The sequence below is a fragment of the Pelodiscus sinensis genome, chromosome 16 (genome assembly GCF_052426305.1).
Source record: "Pelodiscus sinensis isolate ZL-2025 chromosome 16, ASM5242630v1, whole genome shotgun sequence".
NCBI classification, from domain to species: domain Eukaryota; kingdom Metazoa; phylum Chordata; order Testudines; family Trionychidae; genus Pelodiscus; species Pelodiscus sinensis.
Genome location: NC_143067.1, coordinates 36,311,727 through 36,329,524, shown reverse-complemented (window position 1 = coordinate 36,329,524; position 17,798 = coordinate 36,311,727). Strand labels below are relative to the sequence as shown.

Here is a 17,798-nt window from a genome sequence, read left to right as displayed (position 1 = left end):
TGTGCAAGTATAAAGGGAGAAAACAGGGAGGATTTAAAGGTCTCTTTAATCTAGTGGTGAAAGGGATAAGAAAAATCAATGCCTGGAACTAAAAGCCAAATTAGAAATAAGACACATTTTTAAAAGTGAGCGTGATTAACCACTGGAGCAAACTATCAAGGGAAGCTAGGGGATTCTTCATCTCTTGTTGTCTTCAAACCAAGATATGCTTTAGTGAAATGCAGGTGAGCAGGCTTGATACAGGGATAACTACCTGGAATGTGTTGTGCAGGAGATCAGACTAGATCATGGGTTCCCAAACGGGGGGGCGTGAGGCAACTCAGCCACACACCCCTATCTATCCCAGCCCAAGTTTTGCTTCTATTTTTTTGGAGGGGGGGCGTGAGGGTTTCTCAAAAATAAAAAAGGGGGGCGTGATGCCAAAAAGTTTGGGAACCACAGGACTAGATGATCTGTTCTGACCTTAAAATCTACACTGCAGGGCTTAACTAGAAATAAGCGACACAAATCGAGCTGCCTCAATTGCGTAGCTTATTTTGAAATAGGGAGCGTCTACACAGCACTTATATGTAAGTAGAGCACTCGTCCTCCGACTTTCCTTATTCCTGGTACAATGAGGGTTACAGGAGTCAGAGTAAGATGTCCTCCAGCTTGACAATATTTGACACTATTTCGAAATAACTGCTGGCTGTGTAGAGATGGACTAAGTTATTTCGGAATAGTGCTAGTTATTTCGAAATAGTGTTGCTGTATAGACATGCCCTAAGATGGAGTTTATATGAGGACATAGGATTTAGACCTTATTGGTTCAGATAGCAAGACAGACATTTCATCTTCTAGAAAATTAGTGGTAGTAAATTCCAGACTTTTCCAGATTCTGTCTCCCCATATAGTCACAGGTATTGCTTATATAGATAGCCCTCCACGCACAATCCTAAAAACAAAGTGAAAATAAAGAGGACAAGTTTATTGGGATCACCATCATTTCGGTATGGGACTCACAAAAGAGCATTGGAAAAGTGGGACAGAACTAAACATTAACTGGCTGTACATAGGGTGTCATAAAAGTGATGGGCTCCAAACTAAAATACGGTTCCAATCAGCCTGTAAGTTTTGGACTCACTGAAATCCTACACCAAATGTGAATACAAAGCCACAGCAGGAAAAATGAAATTAGTTCTGAGGTGAAGTTAGATAACATTGCTGAAATCTTCAGAGAATCCTTACTTAAATCTAAAGAGAACAGCCTGTGAGTTCAGATGTATAACAAACCACAGACCACGCAGCTGACGTCCTTTTGCTGGTGGCAATATCTGCTTGGGCTGCCAAAGGAAGATCATTTGACAGTGTTGAAAATCAGATCTACTTAAACTTCCTGAATCATGCCACTGGCTCTTTCCAAAGAGAAGTGGGTGCATGATGGGTACAGAGGTGTTTGCGACGGTATCGTTACTCACCGAGCTTGTACCACATGTCACGGATGGCAAAGCCAATTAAACGTCTCATATCCCCATATCTAGAAGAGAGAAGGGGACACCCGACTGGTTTTATGAATGTTTTATTATGCAAGTAAAGAAAATATTGGCTAAGAGATGGAAATTGTACTTACTTATTCAGGATCTTATTGTTCTTTGCATGGGAGAACTGTTCTAGCTGCAGAGAATCCTGGGTAATAAAAGCCACTGCCAGATGAAAATAGTTGTTCCACAGCTGTAAATTGAATATTAGGCAGTTGTAAGAGTTTTGAATGAACATGAGACGTGATATTAAAACAGGTGTAAACCTGAATAATTGATGAAGGAAAATGTTGCAACACAAAGTTTTAATACTATGCTGCTTTGAGCACCATTACTACTATACAATTAGCATACCGGCAAGAGATGGATTTTTATAGCCACTGGTTTGCATTTGCTCCTAACCACACAGAATTTGAATAAACAGTGCTAATGCTTGATTTGAATTGGGATCGTTAAGTAATAATGACAAGCCACAAACCACAGCAGTGCTGGGTAAAGCACAATACATCCCACTACTCCCCAGATCCTGAGGCATCCAATGCATTTATTCCATAGTCGGGTATCTCCTAAACAAGGGCCTCTTCTCTTTGTGCTATATTCCAACTGCAGTTTTTATGCAAAACTCCCATTTATGGTGAAGGAAGCTGTGTGCATGAAACAGGGGCAACATATAACCCTGTGTACCTCCCATAAATAACGAGTCATGCACATGCACAGAATAATCCCTGTGTTCTCTTGCTAACTAAAATACTGGGAAATCCTTCCAGATGCTTTGATGATAAAGAATTATATATTGCAGCGATATGAGAGTTTTCCCACTGGGAGAATGTCTGGCTATCCCAGGAGCAGCTAAAGCAAATGCTAAATAAAAAGGCTTGTAAATAGTAAGAAAAGCTTCCAACGGGTTTCTTTTCTTAAGTCATTTAATTATATCTAAATGGCTAACATGATGATGGTTATACAGGCAGTCCCCGGGTTACGTACAAGATAGGTTTGTTCTTAAGTTGAATCTGTATGTAAGTCGGAACTGGTGTCCAGATTCAGCCGCTGCTGAAACTGACCAGCGGTTGACTACAGGAAGCCCGAGGAAGAGTTGCTCTGCCCCGGGCTTCCTGGAATCAGCCGCTGATCAGTTTCAACAGGCTGAATCTGGACGCCAGTTCCGACTTACATACAGATTCAACTTAAGAACCCCAGGCGTCCCCAAGTCAGCTGCTGCTGAAACTGATCAGAGGCTGATTCCAGGAAGCCGGGGGCAGAGCAACTCTTCCTCGGGCTTCCTGTAGTCAGCGCTGGTCAGTTTCAGCAGCTGCTGAATCTGGACACCAGTTCCGACTTACATACAGATTCAACTTAAGAACAAACCTATCTTGTACGTAACCCGGGGACTGCCTGAAATTGACCAGCAGCGGCTGAATCAGGACGCCTGGGGCAGAGCAGCTGGGGTGCTGCCGGGTTGGTCCAGTAGCGCCCAGAGCGGCGCTGCAGGACCAACCGGCAGCGCCCCAGCTGCTCTACCACAGGCGTTCAGAGAAAAGCCTGGTCTGCTGGGGGGGGCGCGCGCACTACCTGCGCCCCACCCCACCCCACAGCAGACCGGGAGACGCGGGCAGCGGACCGAGACGCACCACGGTCCCGCCGCCCAGGTCCTCCGTGGCTTTGCTCCGCATCTCCCTGCTCTGCTGGAGACCAGCAGACCAGGGAGACGCGGAGCAAAGCCGCGGCGCACGCGGGCAGTGGGACAGCCCAGACGCGCCGCGGCTGTCCGGCTGCTGGCGTCCTCCGAGGCTTTGCTCCCCATCTCCCTGGTCTGCTGGAGACAGCAGACCAGGGAGACGGGGAGCAAAGACAGCCACGGCGCGTCTGGGCTGTCCCGCTGCCCGCGTGCCCCGCGGCTTTGCTCAGCGTCTCCCTGGTCTGCTCCCCCCCACCAGCAGACCAGGGAGATGCGGAGCAGCTTTTCTTGCCCCGCAGGACGCGGGCGGCGGGACCGCGGCGCATCTGGGCGCCCTGCCGCTCCCATCCTCCGGGGCGAGAAAAACCCCGTTCGTAACTGCGGATCCGACATAAGTCGGATCCACGTAACTCGGGGACTGCCTGTACTTTATAGCTGAAAGGCGACAGTACATGCATTCGGCACTTATTTAGAAGTATGAAACAAGGGGCATGTGCCAGCTGGAAACTACTCCCCACCAATCAGAGAGAGAAACTCTCCCTGGTACAGAGGGCCTGAAGAAAATGCTCTATTCTGTGTAAGCATTAAAAGTTTAAGTGGGTTTCACCCTTTGAGATTTGAAGAACTCTTTGTGCACAAGCTGAGATCAGGAACAGATACTGTACCAACATCCCAAAAATATGAGTAAATTAGGACCGTTTCCCATAATAAAAAAAAATTCTCCAAATCCTTTCTATGGTGTCAAAAACCTGCTGCATTAAGATTAATATATTTCTCCCTTAGTGGCCTACAGCTTCTCTACAACTTTCCTTTGCAGATTTCATTACTCAAAAACTGAGCGGAAGGACTCAATGACAATGCTTTGGTTTCTCTTTTAAGTATCTATAAACCACAAATGATATTCATCCTTAGCATAATACCACGGAATTCAGTGGAATTACACCAACATTTTATTTGCCTTGGATCATATTGTACAATTCATTGAGAGACTAAATTCACCCTGACAAATTAGAACTTCACTGGAACCTACTTTTGGATACTAACACATCACAGCTCAGTGTCTTGTCTGTTACCAGCATTTAAATGACAGTCCAGTCTAATTCCTGACCAAATATAACATTGCAGAAGGTTTAAAGACAGTTTTGCCCAGGAGAACTATTATTCAGGGTCAATAACTCCAGGCTTTGCCTTTTGAAAAATGACTGAAAGTGTCATTTTTGAGCCACTTTGATGCTTTTGGAGACTTTGGGGGTTTGTATTTATTGATGAATGTAAAACACACTGTAATCATGTCCACCCCTCTGATAAAGAGGAGAACCAAGACTGCAAGATTCCACTGCTGTGTTCTAAGCCATGATCCATGCTGCTTCAGGATGTCTCTAATCTGCAAATACAACTACATGAGTAAAAATACTAAATAGGCTAAACGGAGAGCAAGTGTTGACAGTGTATTTATGGAGAACCCAGAAGCACTGGTAGAACATATACCAGAAATGTGTCTGGTTTTGATGTCTTAAATTGGATCAGAAGAGCCTGCAGATCTGTGGCTATCCTCTTTATACATAATGTGCATGTGGGTATCCGTGGATCACTTTTGCAAAAGTGGATACCAATTTTGTATCCTCATAGGACTCTGTCTATTGGACTAGCCAGCAAAAGAAAGAAGAGCAACATGATGTTAAGGTGTTCCTTTTCTTCCTCAAACCTTTGAAAGTGATGAATGCCTTACACAGTTTTTGATAATTAGATGCACCATTCACCCATCATTTTCCCTTGTAGTTATGTAAGTAGAAAGACCTACAAATCCATGGGTATCTGCATCCACAGACATGGATGCAGATATCCGTGGCTCATTTTTGCAGCTATTGCAGATACAAATATTGTATTTTGAACCCTGCATTTGCTGATATCTACTTTATATCCATGGATGCAGATGTGGATATCTGTGGATCATTTTTATAGATACAGATGTGGATACAATTTTTGTATCTAGAATCCTGCAAATTTGCGGATATCCGCTCTATATCAGCAAACGTCTGCATCTGCAGACATGGATATCTGCAGACCATTTTTGCAGATGCAAATGCGGAGACAGATATCAATTTTGTATCCATGCAAGTACTTTCTTGGCTTCACTGACCAATAATCTGATTCTTTTTATATTATATTGGGAATGGCAAATAGATTTATGTTGGATAACTTACAAGCGAAAGACACGTTAAATATGATGGCAGATATCCAGTGTATTTCAAATTGGACAAAAAAGGGCTTTTTAGTGCAGAACAAATAACATTTGGATTGAAAATTTCATTACCAAGTTTCTGACTAATATAGTCAAAATAAACATTAACTCTGAAAATCCAAGTTTACAACAGAAACAATTCTAGATGTTAAATTTAGTATTCCGTTTCATATTGCCAAATTCTGTTGTCTTTATTCCTGCATGCATTATAGATTGAGCAGAGGACAATGACATGTGAATCTGTTGTAATATATAATAAATTTCAAATGTGTATCAAGCTCTTTAGTACATTTTGTAGAGAAATGGGTTATATATTTTAAATTAAATGTTTCATGTAAGCATGAGCCGTAACAACAAAATAGATCTGGATGTCATACAAAACTGAAAAGGCTTCCATTAAATAATTACTCTACATCCATGATAGATTTTAGGGAGTCTGTTTTGATTTAATTCACAATACATTTCACACATTTTTCGCTCATAATCATTTTGCCCATGTCCACAAACTATTTGTCTTTATACCCATTACAGCTGAATAATTTACAATGAATATTTTATCTTTGAGTTTAGCCGTAAGCTAAATATAAGCAATATTGTGAATGCCAGGATCTATGGATTTATCACAAATATTGATGTTCAAGCAGCATTGCTTAACTATTTCTAGTGAAATATATTACGTGGCATTTCCATTTTCTGGTTGCATGAGTGTGCAAGAACTTTCATTGTGAATGTCAGGGAGAGCAAATATTAAATTAGGTTTATGAAAAGACTGTATATCTAAGTTTGAGATTACGGGAGCAAATATTCAAACAAAAACCATGCCAATCAATTGGGAGACTCCTGATGGAAGCCAAATGCAAAAAGGGGTGTACACACATGGTCCAAAAAAGTTAGTGTAAAGAGTTGAATGAATATTCACAGAAATATTTTGCATTTTTCACCAGCTCCTGTTTATACTGAATTAAGAAAAAAGTAAGTTGTTTGCAAAGGTATAAGCACAGACATGGAGCTTAATAAAAGTTCAAACCTACAGACAATGCAGCACACTAGAAGTGACAAGCAAAAGGGATAAAATGATCTAATGGGATTTCTGATTTTTTACTGAACAGCAGGAAAGCACAAATTGCAGAAAGCTTTAATTAGTTGTGTGTGACTAGGCACAGGATGGACAGTAGCGGCAAAAGCTCCCCACATGCTGCCTTGCCAAAAGATTTCAGTCCTGACTTAGAGGACCTGAATCTTCAGCACATTCAATCCTTAGTCTTTCCCCTGAGACTTTCAACCTTTGTGCACTTAAAGTCGCTCTTTTTTCACCCAGACATCCCAAAGGGCATTACATGTGGTAATGGCACCTTACAGCTCATGATTTGCTCAGGGTCAGACAGTGGGTAAATCATAGCATTGACTTGGAAAGAGAAACTTTTTTTTTCTTTCAATTTTTGACCTTGCATCAAATTCTCCAAACTACGGCTGCTTGTTAGGGCCAAATAGAATGGCGTTTTTGCGATAAGCACACTTGTCCTCAGGGAAAGAGACCAAACCAAGCCAACTGCCAATGGCGCCATTGTTTTGTCTGCTCACAAGGATGCTACAACCATCTTTATCCCAATGAGTCACCAAAATCTTTATTTCCATGCTTGTCACGTCTCAGTTCATTCTGCCCCTCTGACTCTCATCCATGAAATCTTCCCTCCCATTTCAATGTAACATGGCCAAAAATGAACATCTCAGGTGCCCTCTCACCATTGACACCACTGCAAGTTGATGTCATCATGCAGGCACAACATCTGAGGTTCATGTTTGTTCCCTTCCTCTCCTTTGCCTTGCTCATTCAAGCTGTATCCAAATTCTTCTTCCCCTACAACCTGTTCAAAAATCAAACCTTTTTTTTCTATTCACACAGCTTTTCTTGTTGAGCACCTACCATCTCCTATCTTGAATTCTGCAACGTTCTCCTCTTCATTGACATACATGGCCTATAGCCATTCATTCAACAGCAGATGCTAAAATAATCTTTCCTGCCTGGTACCCTATAGATTCTTCGACTAGCTCCTGCTTTCTACCATTTCACATTCAAGATGTTTGTCCTCTTCTTTCAGGCCCTACACATTTCTGTTCTCCCTATTTATCCACTTGTGTCCTATTATATTGCTTGGCCATCCCTTCATTCGGCTAGGAATGCCAGTTTAGAGCTCATTCTAGTTTGGCCATTTCATGGCACAACAAGGCCATACCATGAATTGAAAGATTATGCTCCACAGATTTGTTGCATAATTTATGACCGTATCAATATCATTAAATTGAATATTGTACTTAGTATCTTATAAAATAACTCATAACCATTTTCTTGGTTAATTTAAATTTTCGTGGTTGGTGCACCCACCACCCTGACATAGCTATGTACAGACAAAAGTCATGTTAGATTTCTTTTGCTGACTACTGAGTGCATAAGTCATATAAATACCATGTATACCTCATGCAAACCCATCGTGGCCATAATGAGCCCCAATACTTCGTTTATATCCATGGGCCAACATCGAGTCATGATATGTGCCTTGCTTGACAGAAAGATATGGAGCTAATTGATTTAATTCCATTAAATTGGACTGTGTAAGAATCCATGCCATCATTTCAAGTTAATAATTGAGCCACAGTAATTAATACAAACTATGTTTGATGGCCATAACGGATTTAATATATGGTAATATCATTGATAAATCATTGCATATAATATTATCAATAGTAATATATGTTACCAAGCAACCTGAAAAGATAGTTAATGGTGTTTTATAAGGATGTTGTTTCAGTTGCTTTTCTGAAAATATTTTCTGATATCTTGAGGGTTTTTTGGGAATCTCTAGAGAAATTTCATCAGCCTACATTACACTAACATTACCTGTCCTTGAACAATGAAAACACATAGGAGGGGATTTAAAGATGACAAAGTTTTCTACACGTTTAAATTATTGAGCATGCATACAAACAGTTGTATACACAGGCTAAAATATCATAATATGGATAGGAAACGTGTAGAAGGATAACCAAATTGCAATATAAATCAGCCATAGGCATAGATACAGATACACTAATTATCCATCCTGATTCATTGTGGTTATAACATGCAGCCAGTCAGCATTTTATCATTCTACCCTAAATACTTCATTTCATTTGACAGCAATTGTAGCTTTATAAATAATATGCCCTCTATTATTATTTAAGCAGAGTTTAAACAGGCAGAGACAAAAATTCACTTAGCCTTCCAAAGTCGTAAGTCACTCAAAATTTAGAGGTTAGAAGTTAATACTTTGGGGATGAAACCTCTGACATGTTGAATGCCTACCTCTAAGTCACTGATAACCCATAGCACTCCTCACTTTTTCAAAGGAAACAATTAGCAGCTTCTTGTAGGTTTTCCAGCAAGTTATTTTCCTTGCAAAATGCTCTTTCTGAATCTGCACAGATAGCACTAATGCAGAAATGTTTTATGATTAATGAAAACAATCAAAAGTTTATTAAAGAATCTCTGAAGAAATTAAGCACATATTGTACAACAATAAGTTAGGTCAATTTTTATGGCTTCAAAGATTCAACATAGTAGCCTTCTCCCTGTCCTCTGCATTGCTGTCTGCTTTATATCTAATGATCCTGTTCAAGGAACACAATTTCTCAATCCACTGCCCTCCTCAGATGCAGAAAACTACAACAACAGGCAGAAGGACACATAAGAAGAAGCAACGAGAGGACTGGAAAAGCTATGATGCTGTAATGAAAAATCCTAAAATAATATTCTGTCTATAGACTATTTTGACCATCCCAGACTTTTAACAGTTATAGATGAGCAATTAAATAACATTTACTGAATATTCTTTCCTTTAAAATGTATTGTAATGTCTTAGAACCTTATTACATCGCTATAGAATGCCAGTGGTGTCCTTTGTATATATCTTTTTAGGATTTTTTCACCTGAGGTGAAAGATGCACAAATATATGTCCATCCATAGGAATGTTAAGGGACATGTGAGTCCCATATATAAATATCGATTTCCACAGTAATGTACAACAAAAAATTGAGACGGTTTCCTTCCGCTCAGGCCACAGAAGATTCCCAAACTCACAAAGGAGAAGTGGTAGCGTAATGATGCTGGCCTATGACCACGTACTACAGAAATACAAATACTACTAAAGGATAACATCAGACCACATGCAGTTAAAGAGACCTAGCAGTGTTAATAAAATGTAAGGAAACCCAAATGCATTGCAATGTCTGATGGCGTACACATTCATGCTTTCAAATATATGTGATTGGCTGAAGTTCTCTGCCCGTTGAAGGGAACTTTCATTGTTGTTTATGTTCTGTTGTGGTATCTCTTTCTCTCTCGCTGCTCATTACCATAGTACATAAATGCTCTAATTTCTAAATATATCTATAATCTGTTGCGGGCTACTTTAGCAAAGACTGTAAGATGCAAATTTATATTAAGGTGTATTATTGTGCTATGTTGATGCTAAAAAATAAAGTTCATCTACTTAGTACCAAGAGCTTCAGAGGGGTAGCTGAGTTAGTCTGTAACTGGAAAAACTTAAAAAACAGTGAATAGTCTAGCAGGACCTTAAAGACTCACAAAACATGTAGATGGTATCATGAGCTTTCGTGGGCACAACCCACTTCAGGCCAATTCCACAAGCCAAATACGCAGAGAAGGGTTGGAATTTAATGCAGACAACTTCCACATCACTCTAATGCCACATCATTCTTTGAAATGACTTTAGATTTGCAGCATTCTTTCTGTGGTATGTCTGTTTGAGGGTGTCTTAAGGGTTGAAAGAATCCCATGCATTGTTACCGGCTGGGGACCAACTGGCTAAGTAGCAGTTCAGCTGAAAAGGATCCGGGGATTACAGTGGATGAGAACCTGGATATGAGTCAACGGTGTCCTTTTGTAGCCAAGAAGGCGAATGGAATATTAGGTTGCATAAGGAAGAGCATTGCCAGTAGATCTAGAGAAGTGATTATTCCCCTTTACTTGGCACTGGTGAGGCCACATCTGAAGTATTACGTCCAGTTCTGGGCCTCCCACTACAGAAAGGATGTGGATGCATTGGAGAGGGTCCAGCAGAGGGCAACCAAAATGATTAGGGGGCTGGAGCACATGACCTATGAGGAGAGGCTGAGGGATTTGGGCTTATTTAGTCTTCAGAAAAGAAGAGTGAGGAGGGATTTGATAGTAACCTTCCACTCCTGAAGGGAGGTTCTGAAGAGGACAGAGAGAGGCTGTTCTCAGTGGTGACAGATGACAGAACAAGGAGCAATGGGCTCAAGTTACAGTGGGGAAGGTCTAGGTTGGATATTAGGAAAAACTATTTCACTAGAAGGTTGGTGAAGTACTGGAATGAGTTACCTAGGGAGGTGGTGGAATCTCCGTCCCTAGAGGTTTTTAAGTTTTGGCTTGACAAAGCCCTGATTGGGATGGGACTGGTCGTGCTTTGGGCAGGGGGCTGGACTTGATGACTCCTGCAGTCTCTTCCAGCTCTAGGATTCTATGAACTTAACTTCATTTACATGTTTGATTCCTATCAGCAGGGCTCAACAAACTGCTGAATTTCAGCCGGTCGCTCCAAGCGCCCCATTCACCAGCGCTTCGCGCATGTGCAGTGCCAATGTGGCACATGTGCAGTGCGGGGCTGGCGAGTGGCTCCCACCAGGGTTTGTCAAGCCCTGCCTATCAGGGAGGAATGAATAAAGATATTGGCTGTCTCACACTCTACCTTCCACATTCTAATGACTTAACCAACCAACCAAACAGTGGGTACTTATAGAGATGCAAATTGTTCTTATCAGCCTCTTGTAACTTGAACAATCCAAGTCACTATTTTTCCTCTTTTTTTTCCTTTACCCCCATCCTTCCTCTCTCCCTCTCCCCTCCCACACATATCTTCCCTTATTTATTCTGGGATCTGGACTTTCAATACTCCAATCATCTGAAGAAGGGGTTTAAGGTGCTGCTAGACTAGTCTTTAAGGTGCTGCTAGACTATTTGTTGTTTTTTTTAGCTCCAAGAGTTAGTAACACTTTAGCTTCCAGAAATTAATAACTGTAAATGATAAGAAAAAATGTCATATTTATATTCTTTTCAGTGAGAATGTATTCTGGTATTACAGGAAGAGAGTGGGGAAGAAGTTATGTGTGGGGATCTATATGGCTACTTCTAGACTGGCATGATTTTCCACAAATGCTTTTAACAGAAAAGTTTTTTCATTAAAAGCATTTGCGGAAAAGAGCATCTAGATTGGCACAGACTCTTTTGCGCAAAAGCACTTTTTGCGGAAAAGCGTCCGTGCCAATCTAGATGCGGTTTTGCGCAAGAAAGCCCCGATCGCCATTTTCGCTATCGGGGCTTTTTTGCGCAAAACGGTTCTCAGTTGTCTACACTGGCCCTTTTGCGCAAAAGCATTTGCGCAAGAGGGCTTTTTCCCAAACGGGAGAGTCATTGTATTTGCGCAAGAACACTGACGATCATACATTAGATTGTCAGTGTCTTGCACAAATTCAAGTGGCCATTGTAGACAGCTGGCAAGTTTTTCCACAAATGCAGCTGCTTCTGCGGAAAAACTTGCCAGTCTAGACACAGCTTATATGTTTTGTAACAAAACCCTGTAGTCAAGTTATAGCTGGCGACACAGAATTAGAGATACTGTACCAGTCAAATATACACTTTTACTTCCCAAAGCCCTGTAAGAAAGGCTGTTAAATGGCAAAACAGGAGTCAACAGGGACAAACCCTGCATGGCAGTTTTGTAATGGATGCTCTTCTTTATAGATAATAACACAACAAAACTGTTTCTGTTAGAACATCTCTGCTGTCCCTAAAATGTCAGAAGCTGTCACCTTCAGACAGAAACACCACAGAAAGAATGCTGCAAATCTAAAGTCATTTCAAGGAATGATGTGGCATTAGAGAGGTGTGGAAGTTGTCTGCATTATAGTGCTGGTGTGTTCAGTCACTGGTTAGGAGTAATGGCTACATATAACAGGGCTCCTTCCAGATCGAGAGGTGATGGAGCAATGCAATGACACTGACAGTGCTTCTATTTGAAAGCAATCTCTAGCAGCTGACATAAGTGACTAGCAGAAGAAAAAAAACAAGAGTCAATTTCTAAATGCTTATTGTTTATAAAAGTAAAATGTAACAGTGCACCAGCAGGGCATCCATAAAAATAAGCACAAATAAAAGATGAGATGATAGAAGTTATTATTCCTGTATTCATTTTTCTCTATATGAACACCTAGTTGGAAAATCATACACTGAGTTCCTTTCAAAAACCAAGACAGAAAAAATCGAAATGACTTCTGAGACAGAAAAGAGCTTGTCCTTTTAAAAAAAAATCTCCCCTAGATTTTGAGATGTATTGAAAGATGAGAGAGCAGAACTGAAGATTATTAAGACATGTTTTGCTAACTGCGTCGACCTGTAAAATTATTAAAATGATGATTTACATTTAAACTTTTAAAATCTGTTTCTACTTCTTTTCTACAAAACAAAACAAAACAAAACAAATCTAGCCTACCTTTTTCACATATGTAATTATGGGTGTATGTTTTGCTTTCATAAATTTCTATTACCGTCAAACATTTGCTTGTCTTGTCAAATGGACAAAATCTTGCAAAATTAACACTTGATACTCAGGAGAAAAATATGATACGTTGAATATGTTTGAGATCACTTGCCATGGCTGCATTTCAATGGGAAATTCTTTTTCTTTAGCAAATAAATGAGTTTGCAGGTCCCTCAAGCCTTAAATGTGAATAAAGAATTAATAAGAGAGAGAGAGAGAGAGAGAGAAAGCAAGCATCTTCTTGAAACAAACAGTGCAATTCTTCTTCAGGAGAGGAAGATCATTTTAAAAGAACCAAGAAATAGGGAAAAATCTCTCCTTAACAAAATAATGTTTGGCAATTCAGCCGATGCTCATATGTCAGAGTGATAGCTTAGCTACATTAGAAATACCTAGTTGATGAGCTAGTTCCGAGTCTGTTTTCCATTAATGAAACCTTTGTGAACATGAAGGACTTTTTAAACTGCATCCTCTTTGACCTGCATGGAGATAAGAGTTTGCATGGCACTTTATCTCAAGGGTACAAATTTGTCCCGCTGTCTTCAGTCAACACTTCGCCACCCCTTCACTGTTGTGCAGTGACCTTGTGCCAGCTGTGTGACACTCTCCCCTCTTACAGATGTCTGTGTGTCACTGGTGCTATTGTACTTCTGGGAAGCACTTTCAAGATCCTTCGGTATAAAAGATGCTACTGTAAATCCAAGCTAATTATACAACCTATATTTTACCGATACCAGTCCATAAGACGATAGAACTTTAGAATAATCAAAATATTTTAAATATGACTAGACCAGGATTGCAAACCAAGATAAAAATTAAGTTCCACTGCCATTTATTTGAAGAAGTGAAGGGAAGACAGCATTAATTATAGCAAAATGAGGGCAAAATATAGACAGTCTCCTACCTAGAACTGTCAGTAAGACCTTAATCTTGACTTGCAGTTAAAATGCTATTCTCTACAATGTACCATATTTGATGCTTGGTTTTTGTTTTAGGTATAAACCTAATCAATAATCTCATCTCTGAGCTACACATTTAGGACACTAAGGAGAGAAGCAGGACAAGAAAATGCCTACAAGTCTAACTTTCTAAGACTATCTGCTGTTATTGCCAAATTGGGTAGATGCCACAGGTTAATACAGGGCTTCTCATCCCATGCTTAAAAACTGAAGATCAGAGAAAAAATATTGGAGAATTGTAAGAAGAGCTTAGTGCATTGTAGTAACATGTATATCACATGACAGGAAATCCTAGCATGACCATACCATACTGAGAATGAGACAAATAAGACTAGAAAAATGAATTTTAATAATTAACTTGGCAATGTGAAGAAAGACCGGGTTCGAAATCCTACCCTGTAGGCTAGAGCTAATGCTGCTAGTGGCAAGAAGAGATTAAACTGAAAAGCAAAGGATCCAGATGCCGTAAAGCTGTCCTAGCTGTGCCTAGACCAAGAAGTAAAAGGCAAAAGGTATTTCAAACCTGAAGAGTAGCTCAGATTAGACATTTCATTAACAATCACAGCTGGCCTAGAAGTGCCTGTGATTGTTCTATACGTGTAGCTTCATCCTTTTTTCCCCTCCCCCATTGCCCCTGCTAGGAGGTGTCTTATAACAAATATTTTAAAAAATACAAAATTGGAGGGTCAGTTCTACTTCGCTCTGAACCTGCTGCCCCATGGCAGGGTTACTTCTTCAACCATTTTTGGAGAGCAGTAAACGGAGGTATTACAACTGCACATTCATTGACCAGCTGGGGTAAAGCCGCAGTTCATCTTCACACTAAACACACATGCACCAGCTCTGCCGCTTTGTATATTTCAGAGTTAACATTTTACAACAGAGGGCAATGCAGTCAACCTCACATTTAACCACAAGAGCCGGAATACAAATCAGCCTGTGCAACATGGATGCATTAATATTAATGCTGAACCTTACATTTATGTCCCTTGACTTTGACTGACTGTGCAACCTTGATGTTTTACACTCATGTTTTATGAATTATAGTTCAGAGGCTGGTTAAAAATAATCCTCAATAGGAAGCGGGAGGGACAAGGTTTAATAGGCCTTGTGAAAGTTTAGTAGGAATGCATTTGAAAGAGAACTTTGGGATACTGCAAACCAGGCAATAAAGGTGGTTGGGGGTATAAAGGAAAACAAGGGAAAAGGCAGGCGAGACAGAGAACAGTTAGGATCACGTGGCTGGAGTAGTCCAAAGGGATAAGTGGAAAGATGAAAGTAGAGAACAGTGCAGGTACAATGGACCTTGAAGACAAGGAGCTTTATTCCAATATGGAAAGCAAGAGGAAGCAAGTGAAAGAATAAGAAGGGGGGTTGAGGCAAAGCGCCCTCTAATTTTTTCCATCTGTGTGCAGAATACATTTTGTTGTGTGCGCCAAAGACTACATGGATGTGCACCACCAATAGAAACACATGCTGCAAGGCTTTCTGTTACTTTATAAATGACATTTCAACTGTCATTCAGTCCTATCTGTCAGTTATTTGTCTTTACTGATGTTTCTGAGATGTGCACAGCCTTTGTCTCGTCCAACCAAAATATAATGTGAAAATCAGACTTTAAAAGGAAAGCCGTGCACACAGAGGATCCTGATGTCCTACCTAAACCTCCCTTGCTGCATTTTAAACCCATTGATTCTTGTTCTACTCTCAGAAGTCAGGAAGAACAAGTTTTCTCCCTCCTCCTTGTGACATACTTTTAGATACAGGCAGTCCCCAAGTTACACGGATCCGACTTATGTCGGATCCGCAGTTACGAACGGGGCTTTTCTCGCCCCGGAGGACTGGAGCGGCGGGACGCCCAGATGAACTGCAGTCCTGCCGGCCCCATCCTCCGGGGCGAGAAAAGCTGCTCCACGTCTTCCTGGTCTGCTGGGGGGGGAGCCCCCCCCAGCAGACCAGAGAGACGCGGAGCAAAGCCACGGAGCACGCCCGCAGCGGGACAGCCCGGGTGCGCCTGGGCTGTCCCGCTGCGGGCGTGCTCCAAAGCTTTGCTCCCCGTCTCCCGGGTCAGCAGACCAGGGAGACGGAGCAAAGCCGTGGAGGACGCGGGCGGTCCCGCCACCAGCGTCTCCCTGGTCTGCTGGGGGGGGTGCAGCTAGTGCCCCCTCTCCGCCCCCCAGCAGACCAGGCTTTTCTTGCCTATGCCTAGGGTAGAGCAGCTGGGGCGCTGCCGGTTGGTCCCGCAGTGCCGCTCCTCGGCGCTACTATACCAACCCGGCAGTACCCCAGCTGCTCTGCCCCAGGCGTCCCCAAGTCAGCTGCTGCTGAAACTGACCAGCGCTGACTACAGGAAGCCCCAGGCAGAGTTGCTCTGCCCCGGGCTTCCTGGAATCAGCCGCTGATCAGTTTCAGCAGCAGCTCACTTGGGGATGCCTGGGGTTCTTAAGCTGAATCTGTATGTAAGTCAGAACTGGTGTCCAGATTCAGCCGCTGTTGAAACTGATCAGTTTCAGCAGCGGCTGATGCCAGTTCCGACTTACATACAGATTCAACTTAAGAACAAACCTACAGTCCCTATCTTGTACGTAACCCGGGGACTGCCTGTACCTAAAAACCGCTATCACGTCCCCTCTCAGTCTTCTCTTTTCCAAACTAAACAACCCCAGTTCTTCCAGTCTTCTTCATAGGTCATGTTCTCTAGACCTCTAATCATTCTTGTTGCTCTTCTCTGGACCTTCTCCAATTTCTCCACATCTTTCTTGAAATGTGGTGCCCAGAACTGAACACAATACTCCAACTGAGGCCTAATCAGCGCAGAGTAGAGCGGAAGAATGACTTCTTGTGTCTTGCTTACAACACACCTGTTAATGCAGCCTAGAATCATGTTTGCTTTTTTTGCAACAGCATCACACTGTTGACTCGAAGAACAAGTCATGCCAAACTAATCTGATAGCTATCTTTGATAAGATAACGAGCCTTGTGGATAGGGGAGAAGCGGTGGATGTCATATACCTAGACTTTAGTAAGGCATTTGATATGGTCTCGCATGATATTCTTATTGATAAACTAGGCAAATATAACTTAGATAGGGCCACGATAAGGTGGGTGCATAATTGGCTGGATAACCGTAGTCAGAGAGTTGTTGTTAACGGTTCTAAATCCTGCTGGAAAGGGATAACAAGTGGAGTTCCTCAAGGGTCTGTTTTGGGACCCGTACTATTCAATATCTTCATCAATGATGTAGATATTGGGATAGAGAGTACTCTTATTAAGTTTGCAGATGATACCAAACTGGGTGGGGTTGCGACTTCTTTGGAGGATAGGGACATAATTCAAAAGTTAGAGAAATGGTCAGAGGTAAACAGGATGAGGTTTAATAAAGAGAAATGCAAAGTGCTCCACTTAGGAAGGAACAATCAGTTCCATACATACAAGATGGGAAGCGACTGTCTAGGAAGGAGCATGGCGGAAAGGGATCTAGGGGTCATAGTGGACCACAAGTTGAATATGAGTCAACAGTGTGATGCTGTTGCAAAAAAAGCAAATATGATTCTAGGTTGTATCAACAGGTGTGTTGTAAGCAAAACTCGTGAAGTCATCCTGCCGCTCTATTCTGCACTAGTTAGGCCTCAGCTGGAGTACTGTGTCCAGTTCTGGGCGCCACATTTCAAGAAAGATGTGGAGAAATTGGAAAGGGTACAGAGAAGAGCGACAAGAATGATTAAAGGTCTAGAGAACATGACCTATGAAGCCAGGCTTCATGAACTGGGCTTGTTTAGTTTGGAAAAAAG

General features: G+C 41.6%; 1 protein-coding gene across 2 annotated transcripts in view; it reads right to left on the bottom strand.

The window, feature by feature from the left end:
- The window catches only part of DOCK2 (dedicator of cytokinesis 2), a 499,444-nt gene that overhangs the window by 80,153 nt on the left and 401,493 nt on the right, over positions 1 to 17,798 (bottom strand). For both annotated transcript variants that reach the window (XM_075900153.2, XM_075900154.2), the window contains 2 exons: positions 1,610 to 1,710; positions 1,458 to 1,516 (listed from right to left, as the gene is read on the bottom strand). In XM_075900153.2, coding sequence (XP_075756268.2) covers positions 1,458 to 1,516; positions 1,610 to 1,710 — 160 coding nt within the window. The remainder of the gene's footprint in view (positions 1 to 1,457; positions 1,517 to 1,609; positions 1,711 to 17,798) is intronic.